The sequence below is a fragment of the Rattus rattus genome, chromosome 6, assembly GCF_011064425.1.
Source record: "Rattus rattus isolate New Zealand chromosome 6, Rrattus_CSIRO_v1, whole genome shotgun sequence".
NCBI classification, from domain to species: Eukaryota; Metazoa; Chordata; class Mammalia; order Rodentia; family Muridae; genus Rattus; species Rattus rattus.
This window is the reverse complement of record NC_046159.1, coordinates 42,742,439-42,762,451: the sequence shown is the minus strand read 5'-3', so window position 1 is coordinate 42,762,451 and position 20,013 is coordinate 42,742,439. Positions and strand designations below refer to the sequence as shown.

Genomic DNA, 20,013 nt, shown 5'->3' with positions numbered 1-20,013 from the left:
AGGATATTCATTGCTACCTATGAGGTTGGAGTCCAGGGTCAGTCCATGTATAGTCTTTGGGTAGTGGCTTAGTCCCTGGAAGTTCTGGTTGGTTGGCATTGTTGTTCATATGGGGTCTCAATCCCCTTCAAGCTCTTTCAGTCCTTTCTCTGATTCCTTAAACGGGGGTCCCGTTCAGAGTTCAGTGGTTTGCTGCTGGCTTTCCCCTATATATTTGCTGTATTCTGGCCGTGTCTCTCAGGAGAGATCTACATCCGGCTCCTGTCGGCCTTCACTTCTTTGCTTCATCCATCTTGTCTAATTGCGTGGCCATATATGTATGGGCCACATGTGGGGCAGACTCTGAATGGGGGTTCCTTCTGCCCCTGTTCTAAACTTTGCCTCCCTATTCCCTCCCAAGGATATTCTTGTTCCCCTTTTACAGAAGGAGTGAAGCATCCGCATTTTGGTCATCCTTCTTGAGTTTCATGTGTCCTGTGCATCTAGGGTAATTGAAGCATTTGGGCTAATAGCCACTTATCAATGAGTGACAGTGCTCACTATTATTCCATCAACTCACTCTTTCACAGGAATATATAATCCAAAACAAACCATTTTGTATTTAATTCAACATAAGTCCTTTTGATAAAGTAAAGTTGAATGTCTGAAATTCCCTTTGCATTACCACATATCATTAAAGGAGGTTTGGTAAGAGTTCAGATCCCAGATACCATGCAAGTTAATAATTCACTTGTTTTAAGGTGAGAGGAACTGCCATCCTCCTATTAGTATCCACTAAAAGTATCCTATTCATATCCACTAAAAGTGAGTCTTCCTCAGATCCTGGGGTGATTATGTGAGAACTCACACATGTCTTCCAAGCCTCTAAAGTTAATGAGACACAAACACAGGTGTTAGATATCAGCAGAAAGAGAGTGCAGGGTAGAGGACACATTATTATTAATCCATCTCAAAGCTGCTGCATGGTAGTTCTGATGGGATGGTGCTCTGTACATTGAAGGAACTGCCTTATGACTACGTCTTTGTTCTCACCCATTCCTCAAGTCCAGGCCCTTAGAAAATGAGCATTGGGGCCTTGCATAGTTAATTTCTGAAAGCCTCCAAGGATTCCCTGGCCCCTGGACAAAGTATTGAAGACTAAATAGATTGTACTTCTGATGACAAGTAAGGTTGGATGGTCATAATAAAGACATAGATGCGTGATTTGTGATATTCAATATTTGTGTTATAGGACACACAAACATTTCTGCATTTTAGCTTGTTCGGAGACTGCAAGCCAAATTCAGATGGTGAGGTTACTGGCTGAGTCAAAGTAATTCTTCCAGCTACTTCTCAAGAAAAAGATGTGAAAATAGCAATTTTCTGTTATAATTCTTAATTCTATTAACACTATTCAAACCTTTATGCTGAGGATCTGTGGAAAATAATAGAAAATGTTAGAAAAAAGTAAAATATGGAGAATGCCAAACTGTGCAAAAGCTGTACCCATCCCATTAGTTTCTAAGAAAGTACCTGTATCTTCACATGGAGTCATAACCTCAAGTGGCATCGGTTCTTGAGATCAAGGTGTTATATGTGCACCTACTGTGTTTGTCCACTCTTGGAACTGTAGTTAGCAAACTTAAAACTGTAAAGTCTTATGTTTTAATTCAGTGAAAATGGTTATGATCAATTGTCCTCTCAATTTTAAAAATATCTACTACAAACAATTCACAAAGGGAAGACATTAATTTTTTAACCAATCAAAATTATTTGAGTGAGTTAAAGATCTAATAGTTTTTTGTTGTATATTCCCTGACAGCAGGATATTCTTCTATAATACCCAGTATTCCTTTGAAATGCATTATTTAAAATAGAGACTACCTATATTAAAGAGGTCATCTATAATTATGAATGTTTAAAAAGAAATTCATTCTCTTAAGACTTACACATGGTTTGACCTCAGGCGCCTGGGGACACTGATCTTGGGCTAAGGGCTGAGATGAGTAAGCCTTGCACCTGTTTCCAGCAATCAGTGGTTCCCAGTAATTTGCATATTCTAATTTCACAGCCATGGGGTCTTCTTCATATACCAGTGACACCATGTGTCATTGTCATTGCAGTGAGGACTCAACATGGACATGAGGGCCCAGGCTCAGTTTCTTGGGTTCTTGTTGCTGTGGTTTCCAGGTAAAATGGGCTAAATTGGGAATTTCACTGATTAGTGTTGACTGGTATATGGGTGATATCATCCTTTATAATGCTTAACTATGTATGAATATTCATTATGTCTCAACTTATAGGTGCCAGATGCGACATCCAGATGACCCAGTCTCCATCCTCCATGTCTGCATCTCTGGGAGACAGAGTCACTATTACTTGCCGGGCATGGCAGGACATTCGGAATAATTTAAGCTGGTACCAGCAGAAACGAGGAAAATCTCCTAAGCTCATGATTTATGGTGCAACCAACTTGGAAGATGGGGTCCCATCAAGATTCAGTGGCAGTAGGTCTGGGTCAGATTATTCTCTCACCATCAGCAGCCTGGAGTCTGAAGATATGGCAATCTATCACTGTCTGCAGTATGATGAGTATCCTCCCACAGTGATACAAGTCATAACATAAACCTCATGGGAGCAGAAGTGAGAGGCTTGGCTGCCCCATCTGTTTCTCCTCATGAATCACCCAGTCTAAGTATTTCTCAGATGTCTCATGTCTCTCTGAGATTCTGGAGTCATGTCAGATGTAGTCTTTCATGTGCTATGCCCTGCTCACGCCTTATGGTCTCAGACTGGTGGTTTTAACAGGTTAGCTACCTGCTGGCCCTTATGGTAGTTGTCTGGTGACTCGTTACCCATGTTGTCCACTTGAGCGGCCTCTTGAATGCATTGTCTGTCTCAGGCTCACTCATGGCCATGGCCCTGGTCATAGGCCAGGTTCTTTTAGTCTCTAGCTTCCCATCCTGGAAGACATTCTGCTCTTGCATCATGACATTCAGTCTGTTTTAGGCTTAGTTCTTTCAGGGAATGTTAGGCTACTAATAATTCAGATGGTCTTAGGTCAGGACATCAGTGAGCTGAGCATCTGCATAGCTTTTCTTTTCTCTACCTCCTACTGACATACCTGCAATGCCTCTGGAAGGCGGGAGTACACCACAGTCTTGATTGCTCTGATTTTATACAACAAAGAAGAATAAAGTCAGAAGATATACTGCCACATTTCTATCATTCCAATTTTCCTAGTTATGCTGTCTTTTGACTGTCTACACAAATTCTGGACTGAATTTACCAACTTTTGAAATTCTTTGAGATATACTATTTGCATTATATTGATTTTATTAGCAAACTGCAGATGATATCCATTTAAATCTCATTCATGGGACTTGAGGGAAAGCCCAGTGGTTAAGAGCATCTGTTTATCCTGAAGGTTACCTGGGTTTGATTCTCATCCCTGATAAGGTGACCAACAGTTATGTTTTTTTATTATTTAATTAATTAACTAATTAATTATATTTGAGTCCTCTGTGTTCACACACACACACACACACACACACACACACACACACACACACACATAAATACACCCAAAGAGGGAATCTGATATCATTACAGATGTTTGTGAGTCATCATATGGGTGCTGTGAGTGGAATTCAGGACCTCTGGACAAGCAGTCAGTGCACTTAACCACCGCACAGCTGTCTTAATTTCAGTTTCCCATACCATCTTCTGTCCTTTGATGGTACTAGATATGCATATGATGTCTTAGAGACCTGCAAACAATGTATACACTCTTTTTTTATTTCCAAAAAGCAGATATATTCTTTATTCACTTGTATGCTTTTTAATGTAAGGAGCTATTCTTCTATTCTTAGGGACCTGCAACGTATACATTCTTTTTTTTTTTAAAAGCAGATATATTTCTAGTTATTTGTACGTCTTTCAATGTAAGGAACTGTTCTTCATCCTCAGTGTATGTAGAGATTTTATTATAATTATTTTCAAATATCTATGTTAAGTTTCCTTGATTTATGAATTTGTATATTAATATCTTTAGCAACCATTTTATTTTATTCATTTCATTGCTCATTTCTTACTCCCTTTCTTTTATCTCTGCTATTGTTTTAGATACAAATGTTAACAGTGGACATTTTGGTCTTTTGTATAATCTGAGGCATAAATGCCCAATATTTCTCCACTGATTATTATATCTGCCTGAGCTTTATAGACAGTAAAAATATTTTTGTGCCTCTGCTCTCTTTTTTAATGATTTATGATTTAGACTTAATGATTCCCATAGAAGTGATTTTAAGACACTATAGAAATATTTGCACATTTTTTTCTTTAACTGTCAAAAGGATGAACTATATGGATAGAGTGTATAATATTCAATTTGCCGATTTCTTGGAAAATACATTCACTTAGACCATAGTGCCTTCCAAGAGGTAAACAAAATCTGAGGGGTAAGAATTAGACAAGGAGCATGAGTAAGAGATACTAAATAAAATTTACTTTATTCCTTTCCTCCATATCCCTATTTCAACTTACAATGCAATTAAACATCTTTATTAAAAATTTTTAAATAAAATAACAAAATTTCTCTATTATGTCTGAAGTTTCGGTGATTATACCTGCTCATCTGTAAGGGGCAATGTTTTTGTCTGTGCTTACTGTATGCAATCACTGTCATCGTTAAACATAACTGCAAGAAGATCAAAGCACAAACCTGTTTTCCTTCTAATGTTTCCATCTCAGTGATTATTAGATGTCTTCATTCCTCAGAACACATTTACTTTTAAAGACAGTGTGATGTAGCCATCATGATAGCTATGATGTATAAATTGAAAAATGTAGATAAGCCTGGAGAAGACACAACTATTTATAAAGCTAGCCACCCCCAGATTTATGACTTTCAGAGTACATATGGTGAATGGATAGACAGACAGACAGACAGGTAGATGATATGTAGATAATCTCTATGTGACCCTATAGCTATCCATCCCTAAAGCAAAACAGACCATTAGTACCTCGAAAGCAGCCCAAGATTTTCTGTTCTTTTTTGCTCATGATGCTATCTTATTCAGTTTTATGCCCATTAAGTACAGAATTATGACTTAAATTCCTTAGGGAGATTAATGTGAATTCTGAGGGGGGAGAAGCCGTTTAGAAATTTCTGACATGTGACACAATGAAAAACCAAGATCACTTAAATTGATCAGATCTGTGATTCATATGCATACTTATTGTATAACAAATTGTAGTATAGAATTGCCATTAACTGTGATATATGACAAAATCTAAGGTAATTGTTTGACAAAATAATTCTCTGTATAATTAGAATGACAGTAGTCAGTTTTTAGGAATACAAACCATTGGGTAAACATTAATGAAATGGTGAAAACAAAAAAGGTCAGTGAAGAGTGTGTAAGACAGGGGAATAATGTCCCACCCTTTCTTTTTATTTATTTATTTTTTTCTATTGTTGTTTACTTTTGCATAGCTAAGTTCTGTTTGTGAATGTAGAAAGAGTTAAAAATGAAGGGAAAAATTTGAATGAGGCTAATATTACTTTGATATCTTTTATGAACATGCTTTCTATACATAAACTAATTCCGGCAAACTCTATGTTTCAATTTTTTCATGTCTATAATAATATGTAGAGCCATGAAGCATGAAGTTAAATATATAAGTTATTATATTGACTTTTTATCTTTTTATAGCATTTTATTATTTTCTTTTTTTTTTTTTATTAACCTTGAATATTTCTTATATTTTTTAAGTGTTATTCCCTTTCGTTTCTGGGCAAACATTATTCCCCCATTAACAGTCTAGTTCACTGGGGGTTCAGTCTTAGCAGGACCCAGGGCTTCCCTTCCACTGGTGCTCTTACTGAAGGATATTCATTGCTACCTATGAAATTAGGGAGTCCAGGGTCAGATAGTCTTTAGGTAGTGGCTTACCCCCAAAATTGGCATTGTTGTACATAAAATAATGTTTCTTCCAGTTCTTTCTCTTTTCCTTCAACATTGGGGTCCTATTCTCAGTTCAGTGGTTTTAAGCTGCTTGTCCCAACCTTTCTTAAGGCAAGGTTTGACAGTACATAAGAAGGAAATACTTGAGAAAGTCCATTACTGAAAGCCTGGAGGATTTGCTAATTAAAGCAAAATCATTAGAATGATGAGAACTCTGAACTTTACCACAGCCAGGGATCAAAGATACTTGAAAACTACAGAAGAATACCCCAAAATGATTTCTTTCAGATTTATAGGAGCAAAATTTAAAGCAAAAGGAGATTAAGAGGACTTCTGGGGAAAGGTGGATGTTTAGAGTTTTCTGAGTTGTGACACCATGGATGACCCAGAACAGTTAAATTCAAAAGACGATTGGAGAAAGAATATTGGAAATCGTGGAAGAGGTGGTGTAAAGGCTTTGAGAGATGAATACTGTTAGGAGCACTGGCTGTTACTGCAGAGGACCTGGATTCAGTGTTTAGCATGCACCTGGTGGTTCAAACCATTTATAACTCCTATTTTATGGAATATATTGTCTATTTCTGACTTTCCTGTGCACAGGCATGCACATTGTCATGCATAAATGCAAGTAAAACCACTCTTGTCCATAAAATTAAAGAACTCTTAAAAACTGTGAAAGCAGATTAGCAAGAGGAAACTGAAAGAATACAGGGTAGAAAGTGGAAAACAGCTTCTGGATCCCATGTGTGCCTGACAGAGCCCACACCCCAGTTGCAGCTCCACTCCCCAGGTATTCTGACACACCCAGATTTACAGATAAGACCCTAAACCTCATGACCCCAAACCAGCATATCTGGACCTCTGCCATTCATGGAAGCAGATTCCCCATCCAGGAGAAACCCTCATGCCTTCAGGTTTGCAAATCTGCCAGGGACTAGACACCCTGCCCTGAACCTAATCCCATGCAGTCCACACCCCAGTTGCAGCTCAACTCCCCAGGTATTCTGACACACCTAGTTTCACAGGCTCACAGGCTCACAGGAAGGACAGACTACAGTCAAAGAAAGGGAGACCAGATAACGACCAGGGATAACCAGATGGCAAGAGGCAAGCACAAGAACATAGGCAACAGAAACCAGTTTGATTTGGCAACATCAGAACCCAGTTCTCCCACCACAGAAAGTTCTGGATACCCTAACACACCTCTGATGCAAGATTCAGATCTAAACTCTCATTTGTGTCTCATAAAGGACACAAATAACTCCCTTAAAGAAATACAGGAGAACAAAATCAAACAGGTAAAGGAATTGAAGAAAACTGTTCAGGATCTAAAATGGAAATAGAATTATTGAAGAAAACTCAAAGCCATGAAGATGGAAAACCCACGAAAGAGAGCAGGAGTCACAGATACAACAGAGTACCAACAGAATATAAGAGATAGAAGAGAGAATCCCAGTGGCAGAGATACAATAGAGGACATTGGCACAGACAGTCAAGAAAAAATATAAAAGCAAAAAGTTCCTATCTCAAAACATTCAAGAAATCCAAGACAAAATGAAAGGACTGAACTGAGAATAATAGATATAGCAGAGAGTGAAGATTCCCAATTCAAAGGGCCTGTAAAAATCTTTGACAGAATTATAGAAGAAATCTTTTCCTAACCTAAAGAAAACCAAAAACATACAAGAAGTCTAGAGAACACCAAATAGATGGGACCAGAAAAGAAATTCCTCTTGTCACATATTAATCGAAAGAACACATACATAGAACAAAGAACGAGTATTAAAATCAGTATGGGGAAAAAGAGTAAGTACCATATAAGGACAGACCTATCAGAATTAAACTGGACTTCTCACCAGAGAGTATAAAAGCCAGAAGAACCTTCTTAGATGTCATAGAGACCCAAAGAGAAAAAAAAAATGCCAGCCCAGGCTACTATTCCCAGCAAAATTCGCAATTACTATAGATGGAAATCCAAGATATTCTAAGACAAAACTAAATTTAAACATTATCTTTCCCCATCCCAGTCCTACAGAGAGGATAATAGAAGAAAAAAGTCCAACACAATAAGGGAAACTATACCCAAGAAAAAGCAAGAAATTAATCTTTTCATCACGAATCCAAAAGAAGAGAAATACACAATCATAATTCTAGCTCTAACAACAAAAATACCAGGAAGCAACAATCATTGGTTCCTAATATCTCTCAACTTCAATAGACTCAATTCCCCAGTAAAAAGATTAGATACATAAACAGGTTCCAGCATTTTGCAGTGTACAGAAAACACATCTCAAAACACACAGACAGACATTAACTCAAAGTTAAATGATGGGAAATAAATTTCCAAGCCTTTAGTTCCAAGAAACAAGCTGGAGTATCATCCTAATATCCAACAAAATAGACTATCAACAAAAAGTTATCAAAAAAAAGGTGGGGAAGGATACTATATACTCATCTAAGGAAAAATCCACCAAGACGCACTCTCAACTCTGAACATCTTTGCCCCAAATGCAAGGACAACCACATTTGTAAAAGAAACATTATAGAAGATCAAAGCACACATTGAACCCCACACAATAATAATAGGACATTTGAACACCCCATTCTCACCAATCGACAAATCATGGAAATAGAAACTAAACAGAAACACAGTATATGAAGAAGTTATGATCCAAAATGGTTTTAAAGCTATCCACAGAACATTTCACCTTAACACAAAATAATATACCTTCTTCATCACTTCATGGTCTTTCTCAAAAATTGACCATATACATTCACATAAAACAAACCTCAAAATATACAAGAATATGAATTAATCCCATGTATTCTATCAGACCTCCACAGTCTAAGGCTGGTCTTCAATAGCAACAATAACAACATACAATAAAGCCCACACACACATGGAAGCTGAACAACTATCTACTCAATGGTAACTAGGTCAGGAAAGAAATAAAGAAATTAAAGACTTCTTGGAATTTAATGAAAATGAAGGTACAACATACCCAAATTATGGGACACAATGAAAGCAGTGCTAAGAGGAAAACTCATAGCTCCGAGTGCCTCCAAAAAGAAACTGGAGGGAACCTACATTAGCAGCTTGACAGCACACCTAAAAGTTCTAGAACAAAAAGAAGGAAATACACCTAAAAGGAGTAGAAGGCAGGAAGTAATCAAACCTAGGGCTGAAATCAACCAAGTAGAAACAAAGAGATCTATATAAAGAATCAACAAAACCAGGAGCTGGTTCTTTGAGAAAATCAACAAAATAGATAAACCCTTAGCCAGGCTAACCTGGGGGCACAGAAAGAATATCCAAATTAAAATCAGAAATGAAAAGGGAGACATAACAGAAGAATCTGAGGAAATTAAAAAAAAACATCAGATCCTACTACAAAAGTCTCCATTCAACAAAACTGGAAAATCTGGAGGAAATGGACAGTTATTTACACAGATACTAGGTACAAAAGTTAGATCAGATAAACCATCTAAACTGTCCTACAACCCCTAAAAGCATAGAAGCATTCATTAAAAGCCTCTCAAACAATCAAGCAAACAAACAAACAAACAAACAAACAAAAACCAACATCACAGGACCAGATGGGTTCAGTGCAGAATTCTATCATACTTTCATCGAAGACCTAATTCCAATACTCTCCAAACTATTCCACAAAATAAAAACAGAAGGAACACTACCCAATTGTTTCTCTGAAACCACAGTTACACTTATACCTAAACCACACAAAGATCGATCAAAGTAAGATAACTACAGATCAATTTCCCTTATGAATGTTGATGCAAAAGTACTCAAGAAAATTCTCAAAAACGGAATCCAAGAGCACATCAACATGATCATCCATCATGACCTTGTAGGCTTCATTCCAGGAATTCACGGATGGTTTTATATAGTGAAATCCATCAACATAATCCACAATATAAACAAAGTAAAATATAGCCCCACATGATCATCTCATTAGATACTGAAAATGCCTTTTACAAAAATACAACACCCATTCATGCTAAAAGTATTGGAGAGACCAGGCACTCAAGATGCATTCTTAAATATAATAAAAGCAATATACAGCAAACCAATAGCAACATCAAACTAAATGGAGAGAAACTTAAAGCAATCCTATCAAAATCAGGAATAAGACAAAGCTGCCCACTCTTTCCCTACCTATTCAATATAGTACTCTAAGTTCTAGTCAGAGCAGATAGAAAACAAAAAGAGATCAAAGGCATACATATTGGGAGGGAGGAAGTCAATATATCAGAGATGATATGATAGTATATATAAGTGAACCCAAAAATTCTATCACAGAGCCCCTACAGCTGATATACAACTTCAGCAAGTGACTGAATATAAAATTAACTCAAAGGATAAAAGGCTGAGGAAGAAATTAGAAAACAACATCATCATTCACAATAGTCACAAATAATATAAAATACCTTGGTGTGACTCCTACCAAGCAACTGAAAGATCTGTATGACAAGAACTTCAAGTTTCTGAAGAAAGAAGTCAAAGATCTCAGAAGACTGAAAGATCTCCCATGCTCATGGATAGGCAGGATTAATATAGTAAAAATTACCTTTTTTAAAAAAGCCATCTACAGATTCAATGCAATCCCCATCAAAATTCCAAATCAATTTATCATAGAGTTAGAAAGAACAATTTGCAAACTCATTTGGAATATCTAAAAACCCAGGATAGTGAAAACTATCCTCAACAATAAAAGAACTTCTGGGGGAATTACCATCCCTGACCTCAAACAGTATTACAGAGCAATAGTGATAAAAACTGTATGGGGACAGGAATGTAGATCAATGGAATAGAATTGAAGACACAGAAATGAACTCACACACCTATGATCACTTGATCTTTGACAAAGAAACTAAAATCATCCAGTGGAAAAATGATAGCCTTTTCAACAAATGGTGTTGGTTCAACTGGCAGACTGCATATATAAGAATGCAAATTGATTCATTCTTATCTCCTTGTATAAAGCACAAGTCCAAGTGTATCAATGACCTTTACATAAAACCAGATATGCTGAATCTAATAGAACATAATGTGGTAAACAAGCTGAAATACTTGCGCACAGGGGAAATTTTCTTGAATAGAACACAAATGACTTATGCTTTAAGAACAACAATGGACAAATAGGACCTCATAAAATTGCAAAGCTTTTGTAAGGCAAAGGACACTGTCAATAGGGTAAACTGCAACCCACCGATTGGGAAAATATCTTTACCACCTTCATCAGATAGAGCAATAATATCACAAATATACGAAGAACTCAAAAAGTTAGACTCCAGAGAACCCAATAACCATATAAAAATATAATGCTATATAGAGAATTGTCAACTGAAGAATCTCAAATGACTGGGAAGCATTTAAAGAAATGTTCAACATCCTTAGTCATCTGGGAAACACAAATCAAAAAGGCCCTGAGATTCTACCTCACATCAGTCCAAATGGCTATGATGAAAAACACAGATGACAGTAGATGTTGGCAAGGATGTCCAGAAATAGGAACACTCCTCCATTGCTGGTGGGACTGCAAGATGTTAAAACAACTTTTTAAATCAGTCTGGCAGTTCCTGAGAATATTGGATATAGTACTTCTGAGGACCCAGCTATACCAACTCTGGTTATATATTCAAAAGATGCTCCAACATATACAAGGACCCATTGTTTCTGCCATTGCTGTGAGGCAATAAATGGAGAAACCAAAACATTTCATGACAAAACAAATTTAAACATTCTAAAGCTAAATATCTTTTCTATTTTTGTGCCAATTACATAATTTCATGATTTTATTTCTGCAGATTACTTGGGTTTGGGTATTATGTATACACATTTTCAGTATGACTCTTCTAATAAGCACAAATTGTTTTACAATTATTCCATTCTTGATGTTTTCAAAATGTGCTAGAGAGTCTGTCTGAATTTCCTCCAGTAGAGGGAGGTCTAGCTCTTGTTTTATTGACTAGAGGGATTGCAACTCAGTCACTATTTCCATAAGGCCTGTTAATGTTTCTATTTTCAAATAGTTATGCACTCATAGGATGCTTCAAAAATGTATAGGCAGGAACTTCTGTACCTTGTACATAACCTTCTCTTGGGTTGATATCTTATAAATAAATAAACAAATTGAAAGAATTTTCGTACTATTAATGAGCTCATTTGCATTTGTTTGTCTCAGTGGATGTTGTGTGTTTATATGCAGTGTCTCTAAGTATTCTGGTCATCTAAATAGTCTGTGTCTTCAGAACCATAACCGTGTCCTCCCCTGCACTGCTACCACAAATCTCACTGGTATCACCACACCTTCCCCAAATCATAGCAAGGACTGCAGAGGAAGCCTTACACAATATGTACAATTTGCTATTTTTCTATATTACTCTGTATTAAGCCGTGTGCTCTTCTTTGCCTACAAGTAGCAGTTCTTGTTGTTGAAAGAACCCCAGTTCACCATCTTATTAGATGAGGAACATTTAACCACTTACTTCTAGTTACTTCTGGAAGAACTCTTATCAAGCATTTTTTTCTTTTACTAATTTTGGTGTGAAAAGGAGTTTTCATTTCTCTGCAAATGTACCCATCTTTTTTTAAAACTTGCATTGTATTATAATTCTTCTTTTAGTGGTTGAAACATTTGCAAAAGTGCTTTTGAGTGTTATAACTTTATTGTCCCATTAAAAAAATCTGATTATACACTTCTCTGGAATCCTTATAATCAGGATGCTAATACTATATTGTAAATTGTCCCATTCCATATATAGATTTAAAAAGACTTTCAATACCAAGTTATGATATTTAATATTTTAAAAATCTGTTTGTGTCTTCTTTACATCTTATTCAGGGAATTATCCATGTCTATATTTTTCCTTGTTTTGATGAGCCTGTTTATATTGCTAATGGTATGATTTTATTGATTTTAAATTTCTGTTTGACATTCTAAATGAAGCCTATTTGAATACATAATTTCTATGCATTGCATTTTAGGTTGTAATCCATCATTATATCCACCAGCAAAATTCTATTTTAGACTCAAATTTTTGAGGTCTAAACAATTAATATTTCCTCTTATATAGCTAAGATTAAGTCAGCAAACCACATGAAATCAATTCATCATTATTGACAACCTTGCTGGCTCTATTAACACATTTTCCATTACAGGCAATTATTTGATTAAGTTCTGGATTTTAAGTACTGTCATTCTGACTATAGTAAACCAGCACTTACATGTATTTCAACTCATTCTCTCTATACATTCACTGTCTTGGAAAATTTTTTGAATTAAGTAATTATACTCTCTATCAAGTTATTATGAATATAAAATTTCATAAAGAGTTGATGGTTTTCTTCTGATGTGTTTTGACCTTTAACTTTTTTTCTACAAGAGAGTTATTTTTTTCTGTGTACATACATATTTGTCTGACCTGAAATTTAGTACATTTTTTTTAATATCAAAATGTATTTTACTTTTTCAATGAATGTATTTTTTTTTTTTTTTATTATTAACTTGAGTATTTCTTATATTCCTCCATATATAGACACATGTGTGCATAAATACATATGTATATGTACATACATATATGTATGTTCCTATATATGCACTCAAGTGTGTGTTTATATGTTTATATTTTTTGTAATTCCTTGCTTCCGTGTTTTCTTGTATAACTTGTTGTGTAAATGGATGTATTCAAATATAGAGCTTCTTAATTTTGTTTTAGAAATAACTGTATTTTTCTAAATGCTCACCAATATTTTTATTTTCAGTAGCTAATTTTCATTTTTAAATCCTGAGCACACCATATAAAATACAGATCTGTACTAAACTGAAAATACTCTGTAGAAATGCAACTCTCACTAGTTCGACTGGCACCTTACTTGCCTACAATGTTAAAACATGGCCAATTTGCCTAGCTTGTTGTGTTCTATTTCAGTGATTTCTAATAGAATGTACACGTTTGGAAACACCAGCAAAAGTGGAAGTGGTAATAGAGATATTTAGGATGCAGATTTGTGAGAACAATAAAAAGAGATTACATGTTTACCTTATTGTAGATTATGTATGTCTTATCTTTAAAAAACAGGTATAAATATTTTAAAAATAAAAAGTCATGTCAATTATTCCAAAAGAAGATTTCAGACAATTAGTCATTATTAGATCTTGTAACATGATTCAGGGACTACTTGTTATTCCCTACATGTTTGTTAAGACATAAATATCATCAGAATAAATAGGTTGCAAGTATGGTCTAAACGATGAGGCATGAAGAGAAGAATAATTGACTTATAAGCTCATCCTACTACTAGCTACCTTTTACAAATAAAATTATTAAATTATTGTGTGGCCAGAGCCATTATAATCACTTGAAGCTGAAAATATTTTGTAATTAACACACTATTATTTACTCCTCCCCTCCTCCCTAGTCTTCTTAATTTCACTTCTGTTATCTTTACCCCATGGGATGTTCCAGTAGTCAATGCAAAAACACAAAAAACTTCTTCAAGAATTTAACAGTTCACTCTGTATCCAAGTATGAATGACCTTAGCTTTGGAAGACAGATTTAGGTTACCTCTCATTCTACGTTCCTACCTAGTAACAGTCTCATGAACTTTTTACAGTAAGTGGAAAGAAAGTCATGAACTGAGCCCCTTTTCAATGCATTGGTGTAAACATTAATAGAAGTATTAAGCTAAAGTGGGGGAAATCCTGGTAGGCCTTAGATGCTGGCAGTATTCTTACTTAGTCTTGTGATTGGTGTTTATGGTCTGTTAAGTTACTTGTTGGTCACAAGGACATTGGGTCAGACAGAGAGGTATCAAGGGAGAGTGGTTGTTCAGGATTCTAAAGTTTGCCCAAAATAAATTAGTTCCTGGACCTATGACATTCTTACTTTTCCACAACCAGTGAAGTTCTTATATTATAATCGGTTTAGCAGAAAGCTCAGTGGAAGTCATGATTCCTTTTTCAGAAACATTGGCCCTCACAGTACTAGCTTCTACTGTCCAATTGTATGTTACATGACTGCATTGTACATAGGCATCAGTATGATTCTCTTAAAAATTGAGGCTTGAAGGATTAATCAGCAGTCACGTGCATTTTATTGCTCTTACACCTGTGTTTCTTTTTTAGCACCGACATCAAGAGGCTTACAGTATCTTCTTTTTGACTCCTCTGGAATCTGCATATGCACACTGGACATAAACTCATTTAGGTAGAAACACAATACTGTACATTAAAGTTACTTAGCAAATACATGTGATTTAAAAACTTACTGTCCATGGTGCACCATCTTATAAAAAATGAGTACATCTGTGCTATAGTTTGTACTTTTATTAAAGTACAGAAATAGTTTGCAAAAGTTACATGTTGGGGATGGGGTTACATGTGGGTCCAGCTTGCTATAGGTCATTTACTTAGGGACACATTTATCCAGTAGGTGACTAAAACCTATAGAATGTTAGAAAAGACAAAACCAGATTTAGAGTACAGGAAAAATATCTTGTTTTGTTTGCCATATACCATATGCTGAATCCCTCTTGAGGTCAGTGAATAGAACACGAGTCTCTTATTTGCTTCGAAACTGGAGATGCGGTTAATCCAGAACTGGGAACATGGCACATATCATATTATCTTACTATGCCCACTTTCTTTCATTTAAATCGCTGACTCACTGACTCCACATATTAGGAGATCTCATAAATATAGTATGTCTTAAATGAAAAAAAGAAACAACAGAAGAAACAGAGGATAATGTGAATAGGGAAGTGATTATTTTTGGAAGAATGTGGTTGCATATGAATTATGAATAAATATGCTTGAAAGACACCTTATGAAATTCTCAAAGAATCAATAATATAAAAGAAAAAGGAGAAGGAAACCATTGGTCTCCTCCTGAATATTAATATTTAGGTTCTCACCCTCCCAGACATTAGAAATGTAATAGAATTATTTAATTCAAGTGTTACCTTTCAGGTCTTCAGTGGGTCCCAGGTATGTGGGTGGAATCTTCCTCAGGTGCTATTGCTTTTGGATTCTGTGGGATCTGAAGGAAAATGACTGAATTGGAATGTATGAGGGTATAGTCCTGATGGTTTATTTGGTCCTCTATTCCTGGTTCATGCACTCTCCTGCCCCCTGTATGTTATAGGGTGGGCACGTTTGTTCAACTACAGAGTCACTGCCACTTAATGCTGGTTTTGCAGAAATGGAGAATGCAATAGTTTTGGGTTACTTCAAGATCTCACTGTAATGTCTCTGAGGAAATATTTATTTGTATGTATATGTGTGTGTATGTGTATAGGTATGTATAGCACACTTTTGAAATACCTGTAGAGTGTTTCTGAAGGAGGTAATTGTTTTCTAATGATGGAATCAAGGATACAACAGATTCCCTAGGAAGGAAGTGATGCCAAGAACATCCAACATCTTTTCTGAAAAGTGTAGGCAGAAAGGAAGCCAACCCAAGACAGAAACTCATGGATAGAGAGGGCAAAGTCTCAGTTTTAGGAAGACCCAATCTTATGTAATTTCCTGTCAACTACTTTATGCTCTGCAGGGTGGCTCATTTTTTTTCAGACTGTTTGGTTATGGACTTGTTTTCATTCACTTGTTGCATGATATTTTTTAATATGTTGTTTTAGACATGAAAATGTTCACCATATTCCATTCTCTGTTGTAAATGTATAGCTTATTTCAGCTTTACTTATTTCCTTCCTTTTTAGACATAATCTCTATAAGTAGAAAAGGCTATATTCACAGAGAATATCTTCCACAATGTGTCATGAATTCCATTATTACAGACATTTAGTACAATAACCAGCTTCTCTTTGTACAAGTTGTATATAATCTTACAGCTAAAATAATTTTTGTGTTTCCCAGGAAACTTTTGACTTCACTTTTACAAAATGCAAGAGCTGTAATTATTGACAGAGTCATAATTTGTCTCAATGTGTTTTTTTATTTAAGACAAGGATGAACATTTGGGTGCAGGAGAAGTAATGCTATAGTTTGAATGTATAGTGTTTTCAAATGTCCAGTTGAAAAGTTAATCTTTAGTAAATTATACCATTAGGAAATATTAGGAAGTTGAAGAAAATCAGAGACTACTTAGAGGAAAAATAACAGCCTAGTGTTTCTGAAGAAAAGGTACTTTTTGATTTTTGTTTTCTGATTTTTGTTTTTGTTTTTAACAATTATTCTTTAATTTCTCCTGGTCACTCTGCATTGTATCCATCCTTTCATTCTTTAACGAAGCTACTGTACTTACGTATGCTCAACCACCATGTTCTTTGTCAGCTCAGGGCCAGAAACATTCATTGGAGTGATGATGGGTAGATTTTTGAGTTTTTGTGAGAGAAAAGAACCATGTCCTTCTTTAAACTTATGTTCACGTTTTTCACCCCAGAGGCATTCACAGATGACCACCAGGGTTTTATAGCCACACATAACTCTGAATCTCTCTCACCTTAAAGTTCTTTTCACAATATCCCTATCTGATACCAATTCTAGAAATGTTGGAGAATTAAGGAATGTCATAGATTAGGGAAGTCAAAGATAGAGTTTTTAATTCTTTTTCTTTGGCTAAATGTCAATAGCTACAGGACAGATTAAAAATATACTTACAGTTCTGGATGTTAGCCATCCCTTAAATTAACCTCAAGGATAAGATCCGTGAGCATCCTCTAGACTCCAGGGAGCAGAGTCTAATGCTAACACTATTCTTCCAAGAAAGTACCAGTTTAATCTGAACAATGGGCACTATCCTTCAAAGTTCATTTTTTCCATTGTACATCAAACCAACACAACTCTGAAGAAATAGCTCAACTAATCTTCTCCCAACTAGATCAAGAATGTCTATGAAAAAAAATGGTGAAAAAAACACATGTGATTATATTGATCAAACCAATATAGTTCAAGATGTTCATCCTGTCATGTCCATCTCATAACTTAACAATACCTGACAAATCCTTTTGACATGTCAATTTCAATGTAAAACATCTATAGCCTAGATTTGGATAGTTGTAGGAAGGTTCAGTGAGGTCCATTTTTCCCAAATTAGCTTGTATCCTCTCCTAAAAACATGATCTTCTTTAAGTCTGAAAAAATCAAAAGGCCTATTTATTAATCAAAAGACTAATGAGACTCACAAACCTCAATGTGTACAGGTATTTACTCAATTTGTGCGAGTTAGAGTTTCTTAAGAGGGTGTTGAATGTTTTCAGAAGACAGCAATGCTCACTGTTATACCATCAGTGCAAACTTTCCTAGGAAATTATAATCCAAAACAAAGTCATTTAGTACTTAATGCAATCTAAGGTCCATTTGTAAAGGAAAGTTGAATTCCTTTCGTATTTTCACATATCATTAAAGGAGCTGTGTAAGAATTCAGATCCCAGATGCCCTGCAAAGTAATGATTCACTTGTTGTTTTTGGTTTAGAAGAACTGTCTGCCTCTTCTTATCATGATCTGAGTGTGTTCGGTGTGAATCTTACTCAGATTTTAATGCTATCATGTGAGAACTCAGACATGTCTTTCAAGCCACAAAAATCAAAGAGAGACAACACAGGTACAGTTGTTAGACATCAGCAGAAAGAGAATGCAGTACAGAGATGGAGACTGAGAAGGCAACATTGCAATTTAATCCATCAAAAACCTGCCTGGGAAGGTTCATGGTCCATTATTCCAAATTAGCTTGTATCCTCTCCTAAAAACATGATCTTCTTTAAGATCTGATGGTGTTTTGTATAATGAGACTACAAACCTCAATGTGTAAGTATTTGCCTTAGGACTAGGTAGAGGTTGTTTTTTTCACACATCAATGCTCAAGTCCAGATCCTTTTGAAATTATAATCAAAAAAAAAATTTTAGCTTAATTCAGGCAAAAGGCTTTTTGTATTTTCCATATCATTAAACATTGTAAGAATTCAGCCTTCAAAGTAATGATTAGTTGGTTTTTCTAGAAAACCCATGACATGAGAGTGTCCTGACTTCCTCAGTATTTTAAAGTACTGAAAACTGAATATACTGTATTTTTCCTGATGACAAAATAAAGTTGGATGGTCAAGAAGAAAGACAGGGTTGGGATTTGGCTCCTGCTGTTGATGGTGGTAGAGTGCTTAGGACTAGGTATTTTTTCTTACACAGCAGGTCCAGGTCCTTGGAAAACCGGCTTATTCAGAGCAATGCTGCAACATAAGACCTTCATTAGTTAGTTTCTGAAAGGTTTGGTCCCTGGCCCGAGAAAAAAAAAAGAATAAAAGACAAAAAAAAACAAAGACAAAGACAAAGATGTGTGACCTGTGGTACTAAATATATGTGTTATAAGGATGCACAAACATTTCTATGTAGTAGTTTGTTTGGAGACTATGATTCACAAACAGACAACAAGGCTGATGCCTGAATCAGGATAATACATCCAATATCTGCCAAAGAACAAAATGTGAAAATAGGAGTATTTTACATGATAGTACTCCATTGTATCATCACCAGTCAACCCTTTATGCTGACAAACTATGGGACATAATGAAAAGTGGTAGAAAACAGCAAAATATGAAGAATCCCAAAACTTAGCAAAAGTTGTACCCATTTAGTCTGTAAGCATGAATGTACCTCCATGTTCACATGGAATCCAAACTTTTACTCTATTTAGACTGTAGTTTGCAATGTTAAACCTGTAATATCTCATGTTTTAATTCATTGAATTTGTTTATGAGAAATTGTCCTTTTAACTTCAAGAAATGTTACTCCAAACACTTCTTTTATGGGGAACACATTCTATTTTTTTAACCAATTTTAATTATTTTAGTGAGCTAAAAATCTAATAGTTTCTTCTCTGTTGTGTATTCCCTGACAACAGGACATTATTCTATATTACAACAGTTTATATTTGAAATATTTTATTTAATATAGAGACTAACATTATTACAAATGCCATCTGTAAATTTAAATACTTGAAAAGAAATTCATTCTCTGGAGACAAACAAGTGGTTTGACCTCAGGCATCTGGGGACACTGGGCTTGTGCTAAGTGCTGAGATGAATATGCCTT

At 35.5% G+C, this 20,013-nt stretch overlaps 1 pseudogene and 1 gene segment (V, D, J or C); one reads left to right on the top strand and one right to left on the bottom strand.

Moving 5' to 3' along the window:
* Positions 1-2,114: 2,114 nt before the first annotated feature.
* LOC116904295 lies at positions 2,115-6,426 on the top strand. The segment is given in 4 exon segments: positions 2,115-2,169; positions 2,283-2,562; positions 3,831-3,862; positions 6,338-6,426. Coding segments are annotated over 4 exon segments (456 nt in total).
* Positions 3,006-3,122, bottom strand: LOC116904770 (annotated as a pseudogene).
* Positions 6,427-20,013: the final 13,587 nt, after the last annotated feature.